The sequence below is a fragment of the Convolutriloba macropyga genome, chromosome 1, assembly GCF_964194025.1.
Source record: "Convolutriloba macropyga chromosome 1, txConMacr16.3, whole genome shotgun sequence".
NCBI lineage: Eukaryota > Metazoa > Xenacoelomorpha > Acoela > Convolutidae > Convolutriloba > Convolutriloba macropyga.
In genome coordinates this window covers 28,909,157-28,929,852 of record NC_134468.1, presented here as the reverse complement: position 1 = coordinate 28,929,852, position 20,696 = coordinate 28,909,157, and the positions used below count along the sequence as shown (strand labels likewise).

The following is a 20,696-nucleotide window of genomic DNA, read 5'->3' as shown; positions in this document are numbered from 1 at the left end:
TTTGTCTTCACATTATTGACAGGTGGAGTTCGAAAATGGGGCACAATTGAAGACGTCCATGGATGCACAAAGTAACCTATTTACTGATTTTAGTTGATAGTTTGTAGCTAAAGTTTTTCATGACTTTGAGATCTTGTTTTAAAATTTTGTTTTTTTTTTGTTTTTGTTTTTTTTTTCTGTACTTTTTTTAATACTAGCTACTTAGTCTCATTAATTACAATTCACATATTGAATTTTTGATGTTCACGAAGGGTACAATTAAACTTATCGAATGTTTTCAGAGCATTGCTTTAACGGCTTCGTTACCGGTTCTTTTGCAAAATTTAATTTATATATTTAGTTTTTGTTATTCTTGTGGTCGTATGATAATTTCTGGATAAATTGAGGTCTAAAATCTGGTTCCTCTGGATGAAAAACGGAACGTATTTGCTGATTTCAGTTGATAGCTAAAATTTTATTCAGTTGATAGCTTAAGACTTCGGAACCAACGGTTGAAAAAATTATGTTAACTTTTTTTTGAAAATTTGCGCGTTGCTGTTGTTATTGGTCTACCTGTTGGCTAATCTCAGCAATTGCTGGTCGAATATCAATTCATTGGTTTTGAGTAAAGGCACATGTCTAAGGTTTTTAGTGAATTGCTTGTTGTTCTTATGTCTTCGATACCGGTTTTTCGCAAAAAATTGGTTTTTGGTCTATTTATCGTTTTTTTTGAAAACGTATGATCCATTCTGATTAATGACATATCTGATTAATTTTTGAAAAAAACCATGTTAATGATTTAAATTGATAGCTAATGTCTTTGAAATTGTTTGCTTTCGAAAAATAAAAATTTGTCTTTTTTATAATTGTCAAGTATTATCATTTTTCAGAGGTCTCTTCTCGTATTATTGATGTTCAATGAACGTGCAATTGATTATATTTTAGTTTTTGCGGAATTGATAATGGTTTCAACAATTTCGACACCGTTTTTCAAAATTTATTGGAATTTCTGTGTTTCTCATCTGAATTTGTCGTTTGTTTTTCTAGACGTACGACATATTCTGGTTAATGACAGGTCGCAAAGTCTTTTTATTGAGGTATAAAAGAGCAAAAACTTTTTTGTAATTTCAATCGGTATATAATGGTTTTGATCGTTTGAAATGATTTATTTTAGAAAACAAACATATTTCTTTTAAATTTGTCATTTTTGATCTTTTTTGTCTACTTGTCCTACGTTTTTGCTAGTGAATGGTCCTATGTTTTTGCTAGTGAATTTCAAACTGATTGGTTTTGTGAAAGTTTTTTGACCCTATTTTGACCTGGTTAAGTAACTTTTTCAAAAATTTAGACGCTGAGTTTTGGATTTTTATTTTGGTTTCCTTATCTCGTAGTCGTAATAAAGGCAGGTCTCATCGGCCCACTAATGTGGCGTTATTTACCTTTCTAAGTGATTTGAGTTGGAAGCATTTTTTATTCACAGACCAATTATTTTCGATCGGTATGGGAGATTTTTCGAAAGTTCTGTATCTCTTCCGCATTTGGTAGGCAATTAAGCCGAAATTGTGGATAAGCGGGGTCGAAACATTATGTGCAAACGAACATTACCGAGCCTCCTTGTTTAAGTAACCTTGGTTTTCTAATTTAATCCCTATGCCTTTGAGGGCTTAACTTCATTTTTTTGCTGTCGTGTTTTTATGCCAAGTTTTTGCTGGACCTTTTTCAAACTTTTCGATTGACTTTAACTTGCAGCAACTGAACTTAATATGCGGCAGTTAACAGAAAAGGCAATTTAGCTGTCAGTGTGGTTTTTTTTGTCAAAGAGACTATTTGATGTGAAAGCAAACTCAGCTGAAAAGTGTGCCAAAATTGTTCTCATTGTTTCACCTTGAATCTTAAATGTTTTTTTTTATAATAGCCTCTAATAACGTTATTTGGAGCCTCTTAGTTGTGAACTTATGAACACATTACCCACTACAAGCTAGCTACCTCTTCGACCTACTGAAGGAAGCTACTATAGAATTGAGCCCTCGGCAGTCGTTCGAGAGCAATTCATCGGTGTTATTTGGGCCTGTTCATTTTATGGCTTTTTGTAGACATTTTTTAAATTTTGTATTACTTATAAACATATTAGGCTTCGTTAACCTATTATTTAACCATATTAACTTCGAGATAGCTATTGTGTCTCCAAGTATTTGTCGGAGTTCTGCTTACGTTTTTGTAGCGTGCATCCAATTTTGTTAATCATGTGATAACGCCCGGAAACCTGAAAGCAGTATTGTTTGGTCTAGTTTTACCGCTCATAAACTTGCTTTATATGCCTGTTATACTAAAAAAAACTCGTTTGCTCCATTGCTTTTGATAGTGCCTGTCTTAGTAACTCTTAACAGTTACTTTCACACTCAGTTAAAGAACTTTGATGAGTATGTAGACTTGGATTTGATATCATTTTGAACAATTTTTAAAGCAGCTCTTGATCTTATTACCTGGGATTAAATAAACATCGATCATGTTTGCCGTAAGCATTTTTCTTCTTTGAAGAATGGTCAGCCAGTTGGTTAGACACGCCTAAGCTAACTCAATTGCAATTTATGCAGCACTCCTCCGGCTGTTTATCCAGCAAAATCAATCCAGCCCTCGAATTTATCCAGCACTGTCTCCCCTGTACAAATTCTTGTGCGATTTTAGCCAAGATTTTGCAATCAGCTATCTGTCGAAGGACGACAAAGGAGAAGACGTGTACTTGTCTCTCCTTACAGATTTGGACTTAAGATTGGCTCTCCAGCATTCATCACTCCCCGTCCTTAGACTCAAACTCGACTGCTCGCCCTTCTCTACCAAAACTGGCTGTAAGTTATCTTTCGTGTATCTGTTTAGTTCGTCTCGAGGGTTTTCTTCTATAATGAATTAACCACAGGAGTTGGGTATCGTTAGTCTGTAGCCACATTTTTGGCGATAATTACTGATGAAACGCAAATTTGGCGTTTTGTTCTCTTTTCCTGTTTGATTGTATTGTGTACAAAATTTAAGACATACTGTGTTGATGCTTCGAGTTAAAAGCTTTTTAAAGTTTTGATTTCATTTCAAGGTTTCTGGTATTAACTTTTAGTTATAAGGCATTGTGCTGTGCATTTCCTCATGCATCTGTCTGTATAAGATTAACAAGGAGGCTCGTTAATGTGCGTTCGCACATGATGTTCCGACCCGAGCTCATCTACATTTTTGACCTAATTGTCAACCAAATGAAGAGATAACAAAAACAGATGCTTGAAATAAAAAAATCGTTACGAAACCTATCTATTTATTGAATTACAAAGTGCCATGACCTATTACAACACTCGCGAGTTCTGCCATTGAAAAGACTACGAGAAAAAAAACAAGCAACAAAACAAGCTAAAACAAAAATTTCAAGGCAAGAACTCAATATCTAAACTTAAAAGCACCTAGTAACAACGTCAAAAAGCAATCAGATAAAAATTTAACTACACAGTTAAGTTACTTTTTCCTGACTATACAGCAGATGAAAAATTTACATGATGAGACTAGGTAACAAATCGACGAAGAGAAGAAAGAATTAGGCAAAATTCGAAAATCGATCAACATTTTTTAAACCAAATAATTTCAAAATTCTTAAATATCATTAGCTTATAACGAAATAATTCTGGTTAAAATTAGTAAAAGTCATTATTAAACCATCGGGACCTGTCCTTGGTGAGACTAAGTCATGGAAACGGACTAGAGACACAGAAAAACTAAAAAAACTACAAACAATTTGCGAAAACACAAATTATTGAAGCCATTAATTAAAATCATTAGCTATTATCTGAATAATGTTTTTATTTCTACTAATTTAGCTAAATGTATACTAAAAAAATGAGTTCATTTGGGCCACATTTGAAAATCATTTGTATCTGTTATTACGCTATTGTGCTAAAGGAAGAGAAAAAGAAACAAATACACCACTAACATAACTTAGTAAAAACGCATATTGTCCTACAAAAAAAGCAAGTTACGTCACAATACCAATAAAAATGTTAATTTTTAAAATGTATGGCGGGAATGTATGGGACCTCTCAATGATGAGAATAAATTACAAGTTGACGAAAAGAACAACAAATCTAAAAAAAATTGAAAAATTTTTGAAAAATTTTTAAGAACTTTATGACTATTCGCTATAAACTGACGGCTTCGAGTGACACAATTCATTCAATGTTCAGTTACAAGCTTACGAGATAGGTCAGCGTTTTACGGCTACATAAAGAATAAAAAACAGGCAAAAACAGCAAATTAAAAAAAATGAGCAAGAAAAGTATCAGTGTCGAGTGAAAAGCTATTAAAAAACATAAAGTTTCTGTAAAAATTTTCCAATTTCAATTAATTCTTTAACAGCTATCAGATTCTTCTATTTTAACAACATGACTTTACAAAATCAAAAAATACGAACAAATACATTAAAACCAGGAAATTTTTAAGAAAACCCGTAGTATTAACGCCATTAAATTCAATAATTTCAGCGGAAGCCAATACATACTCTAGACTATGCCTTGATGGGACGACAACCATGTTTGTCATCCAAAAGGCATCAATAAGACATTACAACAGTTCACAGACTATAAAAACAACAACAAATACAGTCAAAATCCAAAAATTCAAGAGAAAATTGCGAGAAGAAAGTGTCGGGGCCATTTAAAACATAAGCTTTTCTCTGAAAAAATTATCTATGATCCACTGACCGTCTTCTCTAAGCCTACGGGAGCTATCAATATTAAGATAATGTGATAAGATTTCAAAAGGAACCAGGATTACAAAAAAATATGTACAGAAAAAAATTATGAAAACTCGTGCATGGAAGTCATAAAACCAATAGAAGATAAAACCGCTAACTAGACAAATTTTGGCTGAATTAAAAAGGAAAAGAGACCTGACATTACGGAGACTGACTTACAGTTCACGAATACAATTTTACGATTGGTTAATGTTCAATTAAACCATACGTTTATCTATGATCCAATGAACGTATTTTCTAAGCCAGTTGAGCTATCAATATTAATATAATATGATAAGAATTAAAAAGGAACTAATAATACGAAAACATCTAAAAATTTGAAAAAAATTTTGTGAAATCTTGTGGCATTGTAGTCAAATGACCAATATTTAGAAGATAATACTGCTAAACAGATTAATTCTGGTTGCATTAGGAAGGAACGGGGTACTTTATTTACTGACACTGACTTACAAATCAGGAAGTTGAATTTATGATTGGTTAATGTTGAAAAAAAATCCGAAACTTCATTCTAATTCTTAACAGCCATTAGTTGTCCATTCAAAGCACTTGATAGGTTCACTTAATGCTCATTACGAAACCTATTTCACTTTTAGTCAATGAATCTATGCCATAGGACTCCAAAAATTTTGTAAAATCGAAAAATGAAAAGCAAAATTTCAATTAAAGTTACGAAAATTCAGAGTCGAAGCAAAAAGAAAACATGGGCGATTCCTTGAAAACGAATTTTTTATCATTGGGCATCATTTTTCTGTAAATGTCTTTTGTCATTAACTGAACCTCGATTTGAAAAGTGACTAGTCTCAGAGTGACGAATAAAACAAAAAAATTTTTCTAAAAAAACAGCACTTGAATTGAATTCGATTTTTTTTATAGTAAGCTTCGTTATCAGACCAGAACTAGCCTTTTCATCGTCTTTCGTTTATTAGTAACACAAAATTTTTGCATATTGTAGCCTAAAATTTAATTTTGAATTAATATTTTTTAATAGAAATGATCTAAATTTACAGTAAAATTACACTAAAAGTGATTAAAGTCATGCAAATATCCCGTGTTCACACAAAATTTTAAACCTCGATAACTCCTCAAAAATTAGGAAATTCAAAAAAATCGTTTCAATTTCGAATTTTTTGTTGGACGAGCTTTTTAAAGATATCACTCTCTACGATGAATTTATCGATCGGCCAAAATTGACTGAACAAAAAAACCCATGCGAGTATATAGTTCCTCCCCCCACAAGTGTGGTCGGAACAATAATATTAGTGGATGAACTGAAAGGTAAGAATTTGGTGTTCCTGTCTTAGCTCTTCAGTTATTTTGACTTTTTTCGCTCGCATGGGCTCTGTTTAATGCTATGTCATTTTGGGTCAATTTTATCAGCAATAAAAAGATATCGTTGCCATGAAATTCCATGATACATACAAGCCAAGCTTGCTGCTGTGATAGGCAGTATCATTGCTGTTTATGGTGTCGACATGTATTCGCCAGCTCGAGTTATGGCTGTAAAATCATAAAATCAAAGAAGTCCTCACTGTAAATCCCATTAGATACGCGAAGGCACTCAACAACGGTGAAAGCACTCACTTTTGTTGACTGTGATTGTGTTCGTTGTTTATATCCCCTATTACTGTTGCTCATGCAATAGAATTTAAACTGTTTCATCTAATCCTGATAAAATCGCTATTCAGCAAAAAATTTGCCAAGCCTTTGCGATTATTAAGATTCGATTTTTTTAAAACGAATTTTTCATATTGCTTCCTGCATAAACTTCTGTTTTTGATTTGACATTGGTTGTAAATCGTAACAAGTATGTACGTAGGCCATTGCCTTTTACAGTTATTTGAGTTTGAGAATAGGCTTAAACGTTGTTATTTTATTTTCCTTTTTATAAACTTTGCTGCTTTTAAAAATTAATTGTTAGTTGAGGATGATGCGTGTTTGAACAGCTCGAAAAGAGCTTTGCGTTATTCTATATCAGCACATGCTTTTAGAAAATGTGTAATGCACTAAAAACAGGGCAACTATTGAAGACCATGTTTCTTTCAGACATTAATGTCGCACAAACGGGTGCACAAATCATACTTGTCTGATCCCATTCTGTAACCTTGGAGAATTAAGTTCTGATAATTTTTATAAGCTCTTAATAAGACTTTTCTTTCAATCGTCGATTAAGATGTCTCAAAATATTAAAAGGGCTCGAATTAGCAAAATTAATAAGTGCGTGTTCAATGTCCACCATTGATAACTCGACAACATGCAAGCATAAGTCTGCTGCCGAAAAGCATGCACGATGCAAGTTTTATGGCTTAAATAGAAATGAGAGACTGCAGAACAAAGCCACAGTGTTTTTTTAACCTTAGTTGCGATTGGGATAGAGAAAGATGTATTAATTTTCAAAAGAGCGCAAACTACGTAGAAGTTTAAAAAAAAACATTAACGACCAATTAATTCCCATTTAAGTCGAGACAAAGAGGTTAAATTCATAAGGACTGGTGCTGTTGGAATTTAGTATTAGAGTATTGGATTTCAATTTTAGAAAACGTTTATTTTTGGCATTTAGTCGAGACTTGAAAATAAAACGCCGTAAATATGACGGCGTAAAAAACGCCATAAATGAATTTCGGTATCAACTTCTAAATGTAAAAGAGCAAGTTTCTTTTTTTTCTAATTAATACTCTGGAAACAATTTATTATTATTATTATAAAACGCCGTAAATATGACTAAATGTATTGTGTTTCATTCCTCTTCTTTTGGAGACGAGTTATAACAGCAGTAGAAAAGCCACGAACAGAAAGGAGGTGACTATCCTGGGACTATATAGTAAACGAGCAGCTGAAAACGGGCTGATTTGGGTCCGAATTTTATTCACGTGCAATTTTGCACAAACATTTTTTTTAGAAAAGGACTAATGTACAAAAAGTCAAAATTCAAGGCACAATTTGAATTTCTATATCTTAAGCTTGAGAGAGATTGGTATCTTTCTCAAGCATAAGATTTTCCTTGAAGCCAACTAAATAATATAAACTTAAGTTGTTAACTATCATTGGTAGCCGCCGTCAGCCTCTCAACGGCTATTATTGGTCCAACCCCACTTGTGGGGGGAGGAACTATATACTCAAATGGTTTTTTTGTTCAGACAATTTTGGCCGATCGATATATTCATCGTAGAGAAATGTGAGTGGTATCATTAAAAAGCTCGTCCGGCGTAAAATTCGAAACTAAAAAGCTTTTTTGAAGTTCGTTTTTTTTCGAGGAGTTATCGAGGATTGAAGTTTTGTGTGAACACGGGATTTTTGGCATGATTTTGTTCACTTTTTTCAATTTTTCATCAAATTAAGAATTTATATAAAAAATGTTAAGTCAAAATTACATTGCACGCCATAAAAGGAATCAACTTTGAGTTCCTAATAGACAAAAGGCGATAAAAAGACTAGTTCTGGTCTCATAGGGAAGTTCAGTATAAAAAAACGTATTCTATTGAGAGATTTTTTTAGAGAACTATTCATATTTTTTGTCTTTTTAAGTCACCAAGAGACTAGTCACTTTTCATATCGAAGTTCCGTTAATGACAAACCTGATTTAAGTCCAATGAAGCCCAATGAACAAAAAATTCGTTTTCAAGGAACCGCTCGTGTTTTTTTTGGCTTCGACTCGGAGTTTTCATAATTTTAAATGAAATTTTGATTCCCTTTTTGAAGTTGTACTAAATTTTTGGAGTCCTATGGCATAAACTCGCTGAGTAACAGCGCAATAAGTTTCGTAATGAATTTTAAGTGAACCTTTCTAGAGCTTTGAGAAGACAGCTAATGGTTAAGTATTTAAAAATGATTTTTTGAGAAATTTTTTAACATTAACCGATCATCAATTTTTTTCGTGAGTTTTAGGTCAGTTTCAGTAATGACAGAACCCTCTTCTTTTCCATTGCCAAAATTTATCTAGTTAGCGGTTTAGTCTTCTAACTATTTGTTATATGACTTCAATGCCAGAAGACTTCAAAATTTTAAAAAATTTTTCTGGATATTTTTGTATTATTGGTTCCTCTTGAAATCTTATCACATTTTCCAGATATTGACATCTCCCACTGGCTAAGAGAAGACTTTCAATGGATGCTCGATAAGTTTTCGGAGAAAAGCTTATGGTTTAATTGGCTTCGACACTTTGTTCTCGCACTTCTGAGTTTTTGGTATGTTGTCTTTGCCTGTATTTGTTGTTGTTTCCATAGTCATAAGACTTATTGTGATATCTTACTGATTGTCTACGAATGACAAATATGCTTGTCCTCCAATCGAGGCTTAACTGAGCGTATTTATTGACTTTCATAGAAAAATATTGAATTTAATGGCTGTTAACACTGTAAAAATGACTTTTCGAGAATTTTTTTTTAACATTAACCAATTTTAAACTTATTTACGTCAATTGCAAATCAGTCTCAGTAATCAACGGAGTTAACGTTTTCATCTTCTAACTGTTGGTGTTATGACTTTGATGCACGAGTTTTCATTATATCTTAAAAAATTTGGGGGTATTTTTTTCGTAGTTTTTAACACATTATCCTAATATTGATGGTTGCATTGCCTTTGAGAAGGCGTTCAATAGATCATACATGAAGTTTTCAGAGAAAAGCTTATGGTTTAAATGGCATCAACGCTTTTTTCTCGCACTTTTCGACTTAATTTTTGGATTTTGCCTGTATTTGTTGGTTTTCATAATCAATGACCTATTGTAATAACATATTGATCACTTATGAATGACAAACATCTTTGTGGTCTCACTGAGGCGTAACTTAGCTTATTTATTTGCTTCGGTTAAAAGCAATTGCTTTTAATGGCTTTGGGTTTTCTCAAAAATTTCGTGGTTTTAATGTATTTGTTCATGTTTGCTGATTTATTGGAGTCAAATTGTTATAGAAGAATCTCATTGCTTTGATACTTCGGGTTTTCTCAGAAATTTCGTGGTTTTAATGTATTTGTTCATGTTTGCTGATTTATTGGAGTCAAATTGTTATAGAAGAATCTCATTGCTGGTAAAATTTTAATTGAAAGTAGAAAAGTTTTTAATTAAAATTCATCTTTAATGACTTCGACACTTTTCTCGCTCATTTTGCCTAGTTTTTTTATACTTTAGGCAGCCGTAAAATGCTGACCGGTCTCATTCGCTTGTAATTGAGGATTAATTGCTTGATTTTACCCGAAGCATTTAGTTCAGAGCTATTAGTCTTAAATTTTATGATATAATACATTTTTTTTTCAGTTTTTGCTGTTCTTTTCGTCAACTTGTAACTGATTCTGATCATTGAGAGGTCCCATGCAATTCCTTTTTGTTTTAAAAATTAAGATGTTCACTGGTATTATGAAGTAACTGATGTTTTTGTTGGGTAATATGCGTTTTTATAAAAAGTTATGTTAATGGTGTATGCGTTTTTTTCTCTTCTTTTGGCAGATCGGCGTAATAACAGTTCCCAATGATTTTCAAATGGCCCAATTGAACTTTTTTACTCGTTTGGTATAATTTAGCGGAATTAACATTAATGGAAATTGAAATTAATATACAGAATTTTCAGATAATAGCTAATGGTTTTGCTGATTTGTGTTTTAGCATTGTTATTTTGTTAGTATTTTTTGAGTTTTTCTTTATCTTTAGTCCGTTGCTAAAGATCTAACCAAAGACAGGTTCTTTTGGTTTCATTATGACTTTTTTTGTAAATATATCAAAAATTATTTCGTTTAAAGCTAATGACTTTTACACTTTTACATTATTTGGTTTAAAAATGTTGGTTGATTTTTGAATTTCACCTCATTATTTCTTCTTTTCGTCGACTTGTTACCTAGTCTCACTTAGGAGAAATTCCATCGGCTGTGTAGTTAAAAAAAGTAAATATGTGCAGTTAGGTGTTTGTCTGATTGTAATTTGACGTTGTGGCCAGGTGCTTTTAATATTAGCCATTTTTCGCCGTGAAATTGTTTGTTTCTGCTTTTGCTGTTGTTGTTTTTTCTCGTAGTCTTTTTACTGTCAGATCTCGTTTTAATGAGGCATGGTGTTATTTAATTGAATTATAAGTTGGGTTTGTAACAATTTTTTTTAACTCTTTGTGAAAAATGTAAGTCAAAAGATGGTTAAGTCAAAAATGTAGATGAGCGGGTCGGACGCAACATCATGTGCGAACGCACATTAAAGAGCTTCCTTGTTTGGGCGCTCTCCTTGTGGATTGTATGAGTGCTCCCTCTTTTTTTGTAAGATGTTACATGACTTTGATCATTCAATACGGGATAAACAATTAAGGCTCAGTAGTTATTAAGTTTAATTAGAGGCCCAAAGCTGGCTTTAGTAGATTTTCAGGTGCTTAGAGTTGTGCAGCTGCTGCGAATGCCCTAATTTGAGGTTAAAAGGTCATTTTGAGAAGTTTTTGAGCCCAAAATGGCGCAATTTTTACGTTTTTGGATATTTTTCAAGTTTTTGGTTAATCAGTTAGTTGACTTTTGTCAATTTGATAAAGGTTTTTGCAGTATTTAATTACTTTTTCCGATCATTTTATGAGCTCTATGTTTTGGTAATGCAAAGATAAACACGCAAATTGATAATTTTATGCAATTGTTTTCAAGTTTTCTAAAATTTTTTGTCATTTCAGTTTCAGGGGTCAGGAAATCTCCTCTGGGTTACTACATTTCTCCTCTGGAGTTTCTACAAAAATATGCTAGTGCACTAAATCTTGGGGCAATAATGGTTTTCAAGATTTTAATATCACGAATTTAAGCGGTTTTTTGGTGAAACTTTTTTTTTGAAAAAATACAACGCAAATTTATTGAAAATCTCCGTAGTATTTAGTATTTCTATCTTCAGTGTAATTCTATCAGGTTTAGCGGAATGTTTCTGCATATTTGTTTTGGGCCAATGGAATCCTTTTCAAGGTTTTAATATCGTAATTTTAGCAATTCTGTTTTTAATTTTTTTTTGAAATTTTGTCGTTTTTTGATTATCTCGATCCTCTGGGGCCAGAAAACCACATCTAAGGTCTCATAATAGACTACTACTCAGTTTTTGGTGGCAATTGAATTGTTTTTAACAGTGAATTTATCATTTTTTCAATAAAACTTGCAATTTTAATTCTTTAAAAAAGTTCTTTTCTCCAGCCTCAAGGGACTTGCGATCTCCTCTAGATTTCAGTAGTAGGCTAGTGCAAAATTTATAGTGGATATGCAATGGTTTTCAACATTTTGATAAGACGAATGTCACCAATGTTTTCATAAAATTAGATTTTTTTTACATTTGTTTTGAAAGCGCTTGTCTCTTGAGTTTTGCAAGCCAAGAGGCCAGAGAAACTCTTTTAGTGTTTGATAAAAGGTTACTTCATATTTTCTAGTGACAATACATGATTTTTAGTTTTTCAATATAACAAATCTTTTCAATTTTATATAAAATTTGCCAAGTTTTTCAAAATTTTTCTAGTTTTCTGCAATTTCCTCAAGTCCTCAATGTCTTTTTGTTCAGTATTTCTCGTCTCAGTGGACAGATAACCATCTCGGGTTTTCAAGTTTTTAAATGCATGATTTACAGGGAAGATTTTCTGCATTATAAAGTTGAGAATTTTGCATTTTTTGATGAAGTTTGTAATTTTCAAATTTTAATAATTGCATGTTCCTAGTTTATCGACCTTTATTAGCCAATTAAACTTTTTAAGGCTTGAATTTCAGTTACTGGATAGCATCTGGAGACAATGGAATGGTCTCAAAGAATGTAACATTTGCGTTTCTAGTTTTTGCAAATTTCATTAAAATGTTATTTTATTCGCTAAGTTTTTAAAGTGTTTTCGATCTTTGCGAGTCGATGAAACTTGTTTAAGTCTTGCAGATGGGTTACTGGGAAGATATCAAGGATGCAAAATGTTTATTTATTGCGAAATGAGGGAACCGTCTTTAAATTTTGCACTTTTTAATTTTTATACAAATATGTCATTTTCTATCTTTTTCGATCTTTATTGGCCTATTGACCTGTTTCAAGGATTTTGCGAGTGTTAATGGATTAAATTTGGCTCTGAGGATAAAAGTTCAAGAGTATTAGCAATGATTTTTTTGTTCTGTTTGTTTAATTATTTTAGTTTTCAAACGTTTTTGATTTTGTTTTGGCTTGCATTGTTTAATTGATCTGCTGGTACCGTAGTTCTAATTTTTTCATGCAATTTTTGGATTGTTTTTTTTTTTATTTCGCTTTACCTTTTGATCACGTTTTTCGTTTTACATAAGTGACAATTTTTACGCTGGACTTCTGACTGACTTCACTCACTGTTTCAACTGAATGGTTTTTGAATTCTTTCACGTATTGAGTTAGGTAATGTAGTGAATACCGTCAAAGTCAAAATATTAAAAGTTCATTAAAGCGATTGCTGGCTAACATTAGTATTTTGCTTAATAGTTTTCAGTTTAGAAGATGAATTAAGTGTATTTGTAGAATCTAACCGGATTTGCAGAATTCACACCCCAAATAAACACTGACACTCGAGTAATTTTGTCAATTTTTACCTCCTAATCCTTTTTGTTTTTATCTCAATCCCAAAGTGCGTCAGGCAGATCAACTGAGGCCTTTTTCTGACATTTTGCTGGCTATGTTCTATTTTATTAAAAATAGCATTTTAATGAAACTCTTGAAAGTCAGTGTCGTTTAAAAGAAAGCACTAGTGTTGGATAATTTAGCTTTCCTTCAGAACAGTGACAGCAATTTACTATAAGCTGAAATAGGACAAAAAGAACCAATGTTTCTCAAGCCATTGTCAACCAGCAGAGACCTACAAATAATTTTCTGTATTTTTCTCGATAAGCTGACAGTGTTTTGAACGAAAATCTTCGTCGAAAAATAAGAAATATTTATTTCAGGTTAAAGTTTTGGTACAATTGAGGTAAGATCTAAACGTTTCAACTAATCTCAACAGCTACTGACAACTCAATTACGGTGAACAGCTTTGAGTTTTTGCTGATGAAATGGTCTTGAACGAAGTTTGAACCGTTTATTGTAAACATGCGTCTTTTATATGCAGAATTTTTGCTTAACTGTCTGCGCAATTCTGTTCCAGATCTTTCATTGATTTTGAGTGACTACTTCACACTTTAGTTCTTCATTTTTTAGTGACTTATGTATGTTAACATACTTGAATAAAAATTAAAAAGTGAAAAATTTAAAGACAGTTTCCCCATTTCGCAACTGTTTTTTTTTCGTTTTACCTTTTGGTCAAGTTTTTCGTATTACATAATTCACAATTTTTACGCTTGACTTCTGACTTACTCACTGACATTGGCTTTAAGCTCATTAGTCTTCAATTTAGAAGCTGAATTATTTGGAGTTTCGGTATCTAACTTAAAATGAACGCCAAAATAGAGCCGCCGTCAGCCTTTCAACGACTATTACTTAGGCTCTCTCCTTTTTTTTTAACTCGCTTTACTTTTGGATCACGTTTTTCCTTTTACATAAGTGACGGTTTTTACGCTTGACTTCTGACTTACTTCACTCATTGTTTCTAATGAATGGATTTTGAATTCTTTCACGTATTGAATTACGTAATGTAGTGGATGCCGTCAAAGTCAAAAGATCAAAAGTTCCTTAAAGGAATTGCTGGATAACATTAGTGTTATGCTTAATAGCTTTCAGTTTAGAAGATGAGTTAAGTGTATTTGTAGAATCTAACCGAATTTGCAGAATTCACACCCCAAATTAACACTTTGACACTCAGGGTATTTTGTCTATTTCTATCTCTTAATCCTTTTCTTTTTCTGTCTCACTACCAATGTGCGTCAAGCAGGTCAACAGCGGCCATTTTCAGACAACTTGCTTTCTATGTTCTTTTTATTTAAAAAGTATCATTGTTGTGAAACTCTTGAAGGTCAGTGTCATTTAAAGGAAAGCCCTAGTGTTTGATAATTTAGCGTTCTTTCAGAACATTGAAAGTAATTTACTATGAGCTGAGAATAGACAAAAAAGCATGATTTTTTCTCAAGACATTTTCAACCAGCAGAGACATAAAAATGTCTTTCTGTATTTTTCACGATCAGCTGACAATGTTTTGATCGAAAAGCTTCGGCGAAAAATTAGAAAGTTTTGGTACAATAAAGGTAAGATCTAAACGTATCAACTAAGCTCAACTGCTACTGACGACAACTAGTGTGAACAGCTTTGAGGTTTCAAATGCGGATTAAATGTCTTGAAGAAAGTTTGAAGGGGTTTTTGTAAACATTGGTCTTTTATATGCAGAATTTTTGCTTTACTGTTTGTGCAATTTTTCTTGATCATTCTTTGACTTTGAGTGACTACTTTACACTTTAGTTCTTCGTTTTTGAGTGATCTATGGTGATCTTTTAATTGCTATGTTTCCGAAACAAAGTTCTTTGCTTAGTGTGATTGTGAGTTGAATAAAATCAACCATTGTAGCCGAGTGTTGACTGACAACCTAGAGGTCAGCATTTCGAACCCCTATGGGGTAGATTTTTTTGCAGGCATAAAACAGTTCTAGCTTACATCCCCTTTAATTTAATTTGCCAAAGCCGATTGTTAGAGAGCAATTCATCCGACGTTTTTTGGTTAATGTTTTTGCTTTTATTCCTTTTTATCTGATTCTGAAATAAATTTTTATACTAATATAAAACCGATAGTGAGTGAATTAGAATCAAAGCCATTGTAGAATAGTGGATAGTGTGTCGGATTGACATCATCAAGGTCCCAGGTTCGAACCCCTTTGAGGTCTTTTTTCACCTGTAAAACATTTGAGCTACGTGCCCTATGAATTGAATTGCCCCGCCTGAAGTTTGGGAGGAATTCATTCGATGTTAGTTCATTTCTGTTTGTGTTTTTTCACTAGCTGAAAGTGATAGCTGCGAAATGCTATTATTGACCTTCTCTTTTTTACAGGGTTTTGGAGTGTATTGGGGCGCAGTCATAAGATTGTTGACACACCTTTGACCTTTTAATGTCATTCAGAAGTCACATTCAGAGGATTGATTTTAATCAAGGTCCCAGATGCAATGAAGATCGTTGCAATTAAAAGATGAAATTAAAAGGATTGTGAGCGAATGGAAATCAAAGCTTTTGCAGCTTAGTGGTTAAGATTTCAGGCTGACAACCTGGAGATTCGTGTTCGAACCCCAGTGGGGAAGTTTTTTTTGCACCCATAGAACATTTCTATCCTCTGCCACCTTTAAATTAAATTGTTCCCGTCTGCCTTTTGAGGGCAATTGATCCGACGTCAGTCGGTTTTTGTTTAAATTCGATCGGCAGTTCATATCTATTTTTTTTTATTTGTGTACAACATTGATTTTTCGTCAACAATATGCAATTGTGGCATTCACTGTAGTTGCTTCTTTGCGAACAAAAAATCGAGCAGATCTCGATTAATCACAGTTGAAAAAAAATCCAGAAAGTTTTTAAGGTTTACTTCAAAAGGCGAAAAAGCTTGGTTTTAATGTGAAAAGAGCAGAACGAGGGGATCTGTTGTCACACCTTTTAAGATCTGTTGACACACCTTTTGACCCTTCAATGTAATTAAGAAGTCACATTCAGAGTATTTTAATCAAGGTGAAGTAGTATAGTGAGAGTGAAAAAGCGAATAGTTTAGGGGATTGGAGTTTTCAAGCTGCTTTAGAAGTGGACTGAGAACTAAATGTTTGACCAAATTTTCGTTTTTGAGTGCGAATTTTTTTACCATAGGGAATTCGACAGTGGTAAGATTAGTAATTCAGGCTTTTGTGTAATCCGAGGGGTGATTCGAGACTCTCTTGTTTTTGTGTTCAACATCTATTCATCTTTAGTTGTAGGATTGCACAGCCCACATTACATAAGATTCTTCATGCATTTGCTGTTCAAATCGTATTTTATTTGAAAGAAATTCCAAGAGATGTCAGTGTTCTTTTTTCTTGATAGTTGCGTTAATTTGGACGGAACGTCGGAGAGGATGCTTTAGAGCAGTTTGGTTCTGTCAGAAAATTTTTGCTAAATTTTGTAGTTCTTCGGACGAGGCACTGTTAGTCTTGGCACACCCTTTCCTTTGATTTAGATAGCTGTCAATGAACTTTAAAATACTTTTCTCCAATTTCAGAAAGCTGTGGTTTTTCAACTTGTTTGTGGGTAATTTGTCAAAGGTTTTTGCAGTCTTTTGAGAACCGACAACTGTTCTGTCTCCGCATAATCAAAAGTTTAGAATAAGTAGTAGCTGATTTGTAGCGGACCTTCTCTGTCTAAATCGTCTAAAAGAGATTGTCTTTGCAATAATAATTCTCTTTAAATTTTGCTAATTTTCAAACATGTTCTAACGGTCTACAGATGCAATGAAGTTCGTTCTTTAAAAGGATTGTGAGCAAATGGAAATCAAAGCTTTTGTAGATGAGTGGTTAAGATTTCAGACTACCAACGTGATCGAATCCCATTGGGGAAGTTTTTTTTCTAATTATAGAAAATTTTTATGCTACGCTCCAATTTGCTCTTGTCTGATTTCTGAGGGTAATTGATCCGACGTTAGTCGGTTTTTTGTTTAAATTTGATCGGCAGTTCATAACAATAATTTCTTTAAAACATTGATTTTTCGTCAATAATATGCAATATTGGCATTCACTAGTTGCTTCTTTGTGAATATAAAAAACAGCAGATCACGATTAATCCAAATTGAAGAAAATCCAGAAAATTTTCAAGGTTTATTTCAAAAGGCGAAAAAGAATGGTTTTAAAGTGAGAAGAGCAGATCGAGGGGATCTGTTGACACACCTCTTTAAGATCTGTTGAGACACCTTATGGTATTTTAATGTCTATGAGAAGTGGCATTCAGGGTATTGATTTTAATCAAGGTCCCAGATGCAATGAAGATCGTTGCAATTAAAAGATGATATTAAAAGGATTGTGAGCGAATGGAAATCAAAGCTTTTGCAGCTTAGTGGTTAAGATTTCAGGCTGACAACCTGGAGATTCGTGTTCGAACCCCAGTGGGGAAGTTTTTTTTGCACCCATAGAATATTTCTCTCTTTTGCCACCTTTAAATTAAATTGCTCCCGTCTGCCTTTTGAGGGCAATTGATCCGACGTCAGTCGGTTTTTTTTAAAATTCGATCGGCAGTTCATATCTATTATTTTTTTATTTGTGTACAACATTGATTTTTCGTCAACAATATGCAATTGTGGCATTCAATGTAGTTGCTTCTTTGTGAACAAAAAATCCAGCAGATCTCGATTAATCACAGTTGAAAAAAATCGAGAAAGTTTTTAAGGTTTACTTCAAAAGGCGAAAAAGCTTGATGAAAAGAGCAGAAAGAGGGGATCTGTTGTCACACCTCTTAAGATCTGTTGACGCACCTTTTGACCCTTCAATGTAATTGAGAAGTCACATTCAGAGTATTGATTTTAATCAAGGTGAAGTAGTATAGTGAGAGTGAAAAAAGCGAATAGTTTAGAGGATTGGAGTTCTGAAGCTGCTTTAGAAGTGGACTGAGAATTAAATGTTTGACCAAATTTTCATTTTTGAGTGCGAATTTTTTTACCATCGGCAATTCGACAGTGGTAAGATGAGTAGTTCAGGCTTTTGTGTAATCCGAGGGGTGATTCGAGACTCTCTTGTTTTTGTGTTCAACATCTATTCGTCTTCAGTTGTAGGATTGCACAGCCCACATTACATAAGATTCTTCATGCATTTGCTGTTCAAATCGTATTTTATATGAAAGAAATTCCAAGAGATGTCAGTGTTTTTTTGCTCGATAGTTGCGTTAATTTGGAAGGAACGTCGGAGAGGATGCTTTAGAGCAGTTTGGTTCTCTCGGAAAATTTTTGCTTGTTTTTTTTTTACTTTTTCTGACGAGGCTCTGTTAGTCTTGGCACACCCTTTCCTTTGATTTAGATAGCTGTCAATCAACTTTAAAATACTTTTCTCCAATTTCAGACAGCTGTATATTTTCAACTTGTTTGTTGTGGGTAATTTGTCAAAGGTTTTTACAGTCTTTTGAGGACCGATAACTGTTCTGTCTCCGCATAATCAAGAGTTTAGAATAAGTAGTAGCTGAATTGTAGCGGACCTTCTCTGTCTAAATCGTCTAAAAGAGATTGTCTTTGCAATAATAATTCGCTTCAAGTTTTGCTAATTTTCAAACATGTTTTAACGGTCTACAGATGCAAAGACAGATGACAGTCGGTCTACAGATGACAGTCAGTAAAGGCATTCATTTTTTAATTGACACCCTGTCGGTCATGCTGATTTGGTGGCAGTTACTGCTCAGTTAAGGTTTTTGGGAACAATCAAACCCAGATCCCGCTGACGATCAACCGCTATCTTTTTCGCTTATGAGCAAGAAAATTTTACCCCTAGGTGGATTACTGTCATGTGATTTTGATCGCACCGGTTTTTGATTTCTTCCCTGCTCTTTTTCTAAGTTCCCGATTTCCACTAATTTTTTTACCATCGGCAATTCGACAGTGGTAAGATGAGTAGTTCAGGCTTTTGTGTAATCCGAGGGGTGATTCGAGACTCTCTTGTTTTTGTGTTCAACATCTATTCGTCTTCAGTTGTAGGATTGCACAGCCCACATTACATAAGATTCTTAGTGCATTTGCTGTTCAAATCGTATTTTGTTTGAAAGAAATTCCAAGAGATGTCAGTGTTTTTTTGCTCGATAGTTGCGTTAATTTGGAAGGAACGTCGGAGAGGATGCTTTAGAGCAGTTTGGTTCTCTCGGAAAATTTTTGCTTGTTTTTTTTTTACTTTTTCTGACGAGGCTCTGTTAGTCTTGGCACACCCTTTCCTTTGATTTAGATAGCTGTCAATCAACTTTAAAATACTTTTCTCCAATTTCAGACAGCTGTATATTTTCAACTTGTTTGTTGTGGGTAATTTGTCAAAGGTTTTTACAGTCTTTTGAGGACCGATAACTGTTCTGTCTCCGCATAATCAAGAGTTTAGAATAAGTAGTAGCTGAATTGTAGCGGACCTTCTCTGTCTAAATCGTCTAAAAGAGATTGTCTTTGCAATAATAATTCGCTTCAAATTTTGCTAATTTTCAAACATGTTTTAACGGTCTACAGGTGCAAAGAAGTTCGTTCTTTGAAAGGGTTGTGAGCAAATGGAAATCAAAGCTTTTGTAGATGAGTGATTAAGATTTCAGACTAACAAACTGAGATTCGTGATCGAATCCCATTGGGGAAGTTTTTTTCTAATTATATAAAATTTTCATGCTACGCTCCCTCTAAATTAATTTGCTGTTGTTTGATTTCTGAGGGTAATTGATCCGATGTTAGTCGGTTTTTTGTTTTAATTTGATCGGCAGTTCATAACAATAATTTGTGTAAAACATTGATTTTTCGTCAATAATATGCAATAGTGGCATTCACTAGTTGCTTTTTTGTGAATATAAAATACAGCAGATCACGATTAATCAAAAATGAAAAAAATTCAGAAAATTATCAAGGCTTACTTTAAAAGGTGAAAAAGATTGGTTTTAAAGTGAAAAGAGCAGATCGAGGGGATCTGTTGACACACATCTTAAGATCTGTTGAGACACCTTATGACCTTTTAATGTCGATGAGAAGTGGAATTCAGAGTATTGATTTTAATCAAGGTGAAGTAGTATAGTGAGAGTGAAGAGAGCGAATAATTTAGTGGATTGAAATTTTCAAGCTGCTTTAGAAGTGGACACAGCCCATATTTAAATAAGATTCTTCACGCGCATTTGCTGTTCAAATCGTATTTTATATGAAAGAAATTTTAATAGATGTCACTGTTTTTTTCGCTTGATAGTTGCGTTAAATTGGAGGGAACGTCAGAGAGGATGCTGTGAAGCAGTTTGGTTCTGTCAAAAAATGTTTTTTATTACCCTTTTACGCTATGGCTAGTTTTGTCAAAGTCTTGATAATCGAAGTTTAATTTGACGTTAAGTTTTGATTAAAAAGCAGGTAACCGTGCATTTCGACATATAGGCGTAGAGGTGACGCTC

The 20,696-nt window shown here is 33.4% G+C and overlaps 1 protein-coding gene across 2 annotated transcripts in view; it reads left to right on the top strand.

Annotated features, from left to right (window-relative positions):
• Positions 1-20,696, top strand: part of LOC142337663 (uncharacterized) — a 454,746-nt gene that overhangs the window by 391,224 nt on the left and 42,826 nt on the right. For both annotated transcript variants that reach the window (XM_075387099.1, XM_075387108.1), the window contains exon 4: positions 2,665-2,825. In XM_075387099.1, coding sequence (XP_075243214.1) covers positions 2,665-2,825 — 161 coding nt within the window. The remainder of the gene's footprint in view (positions 1-2,664; positions 2,826-20,696) is intronic.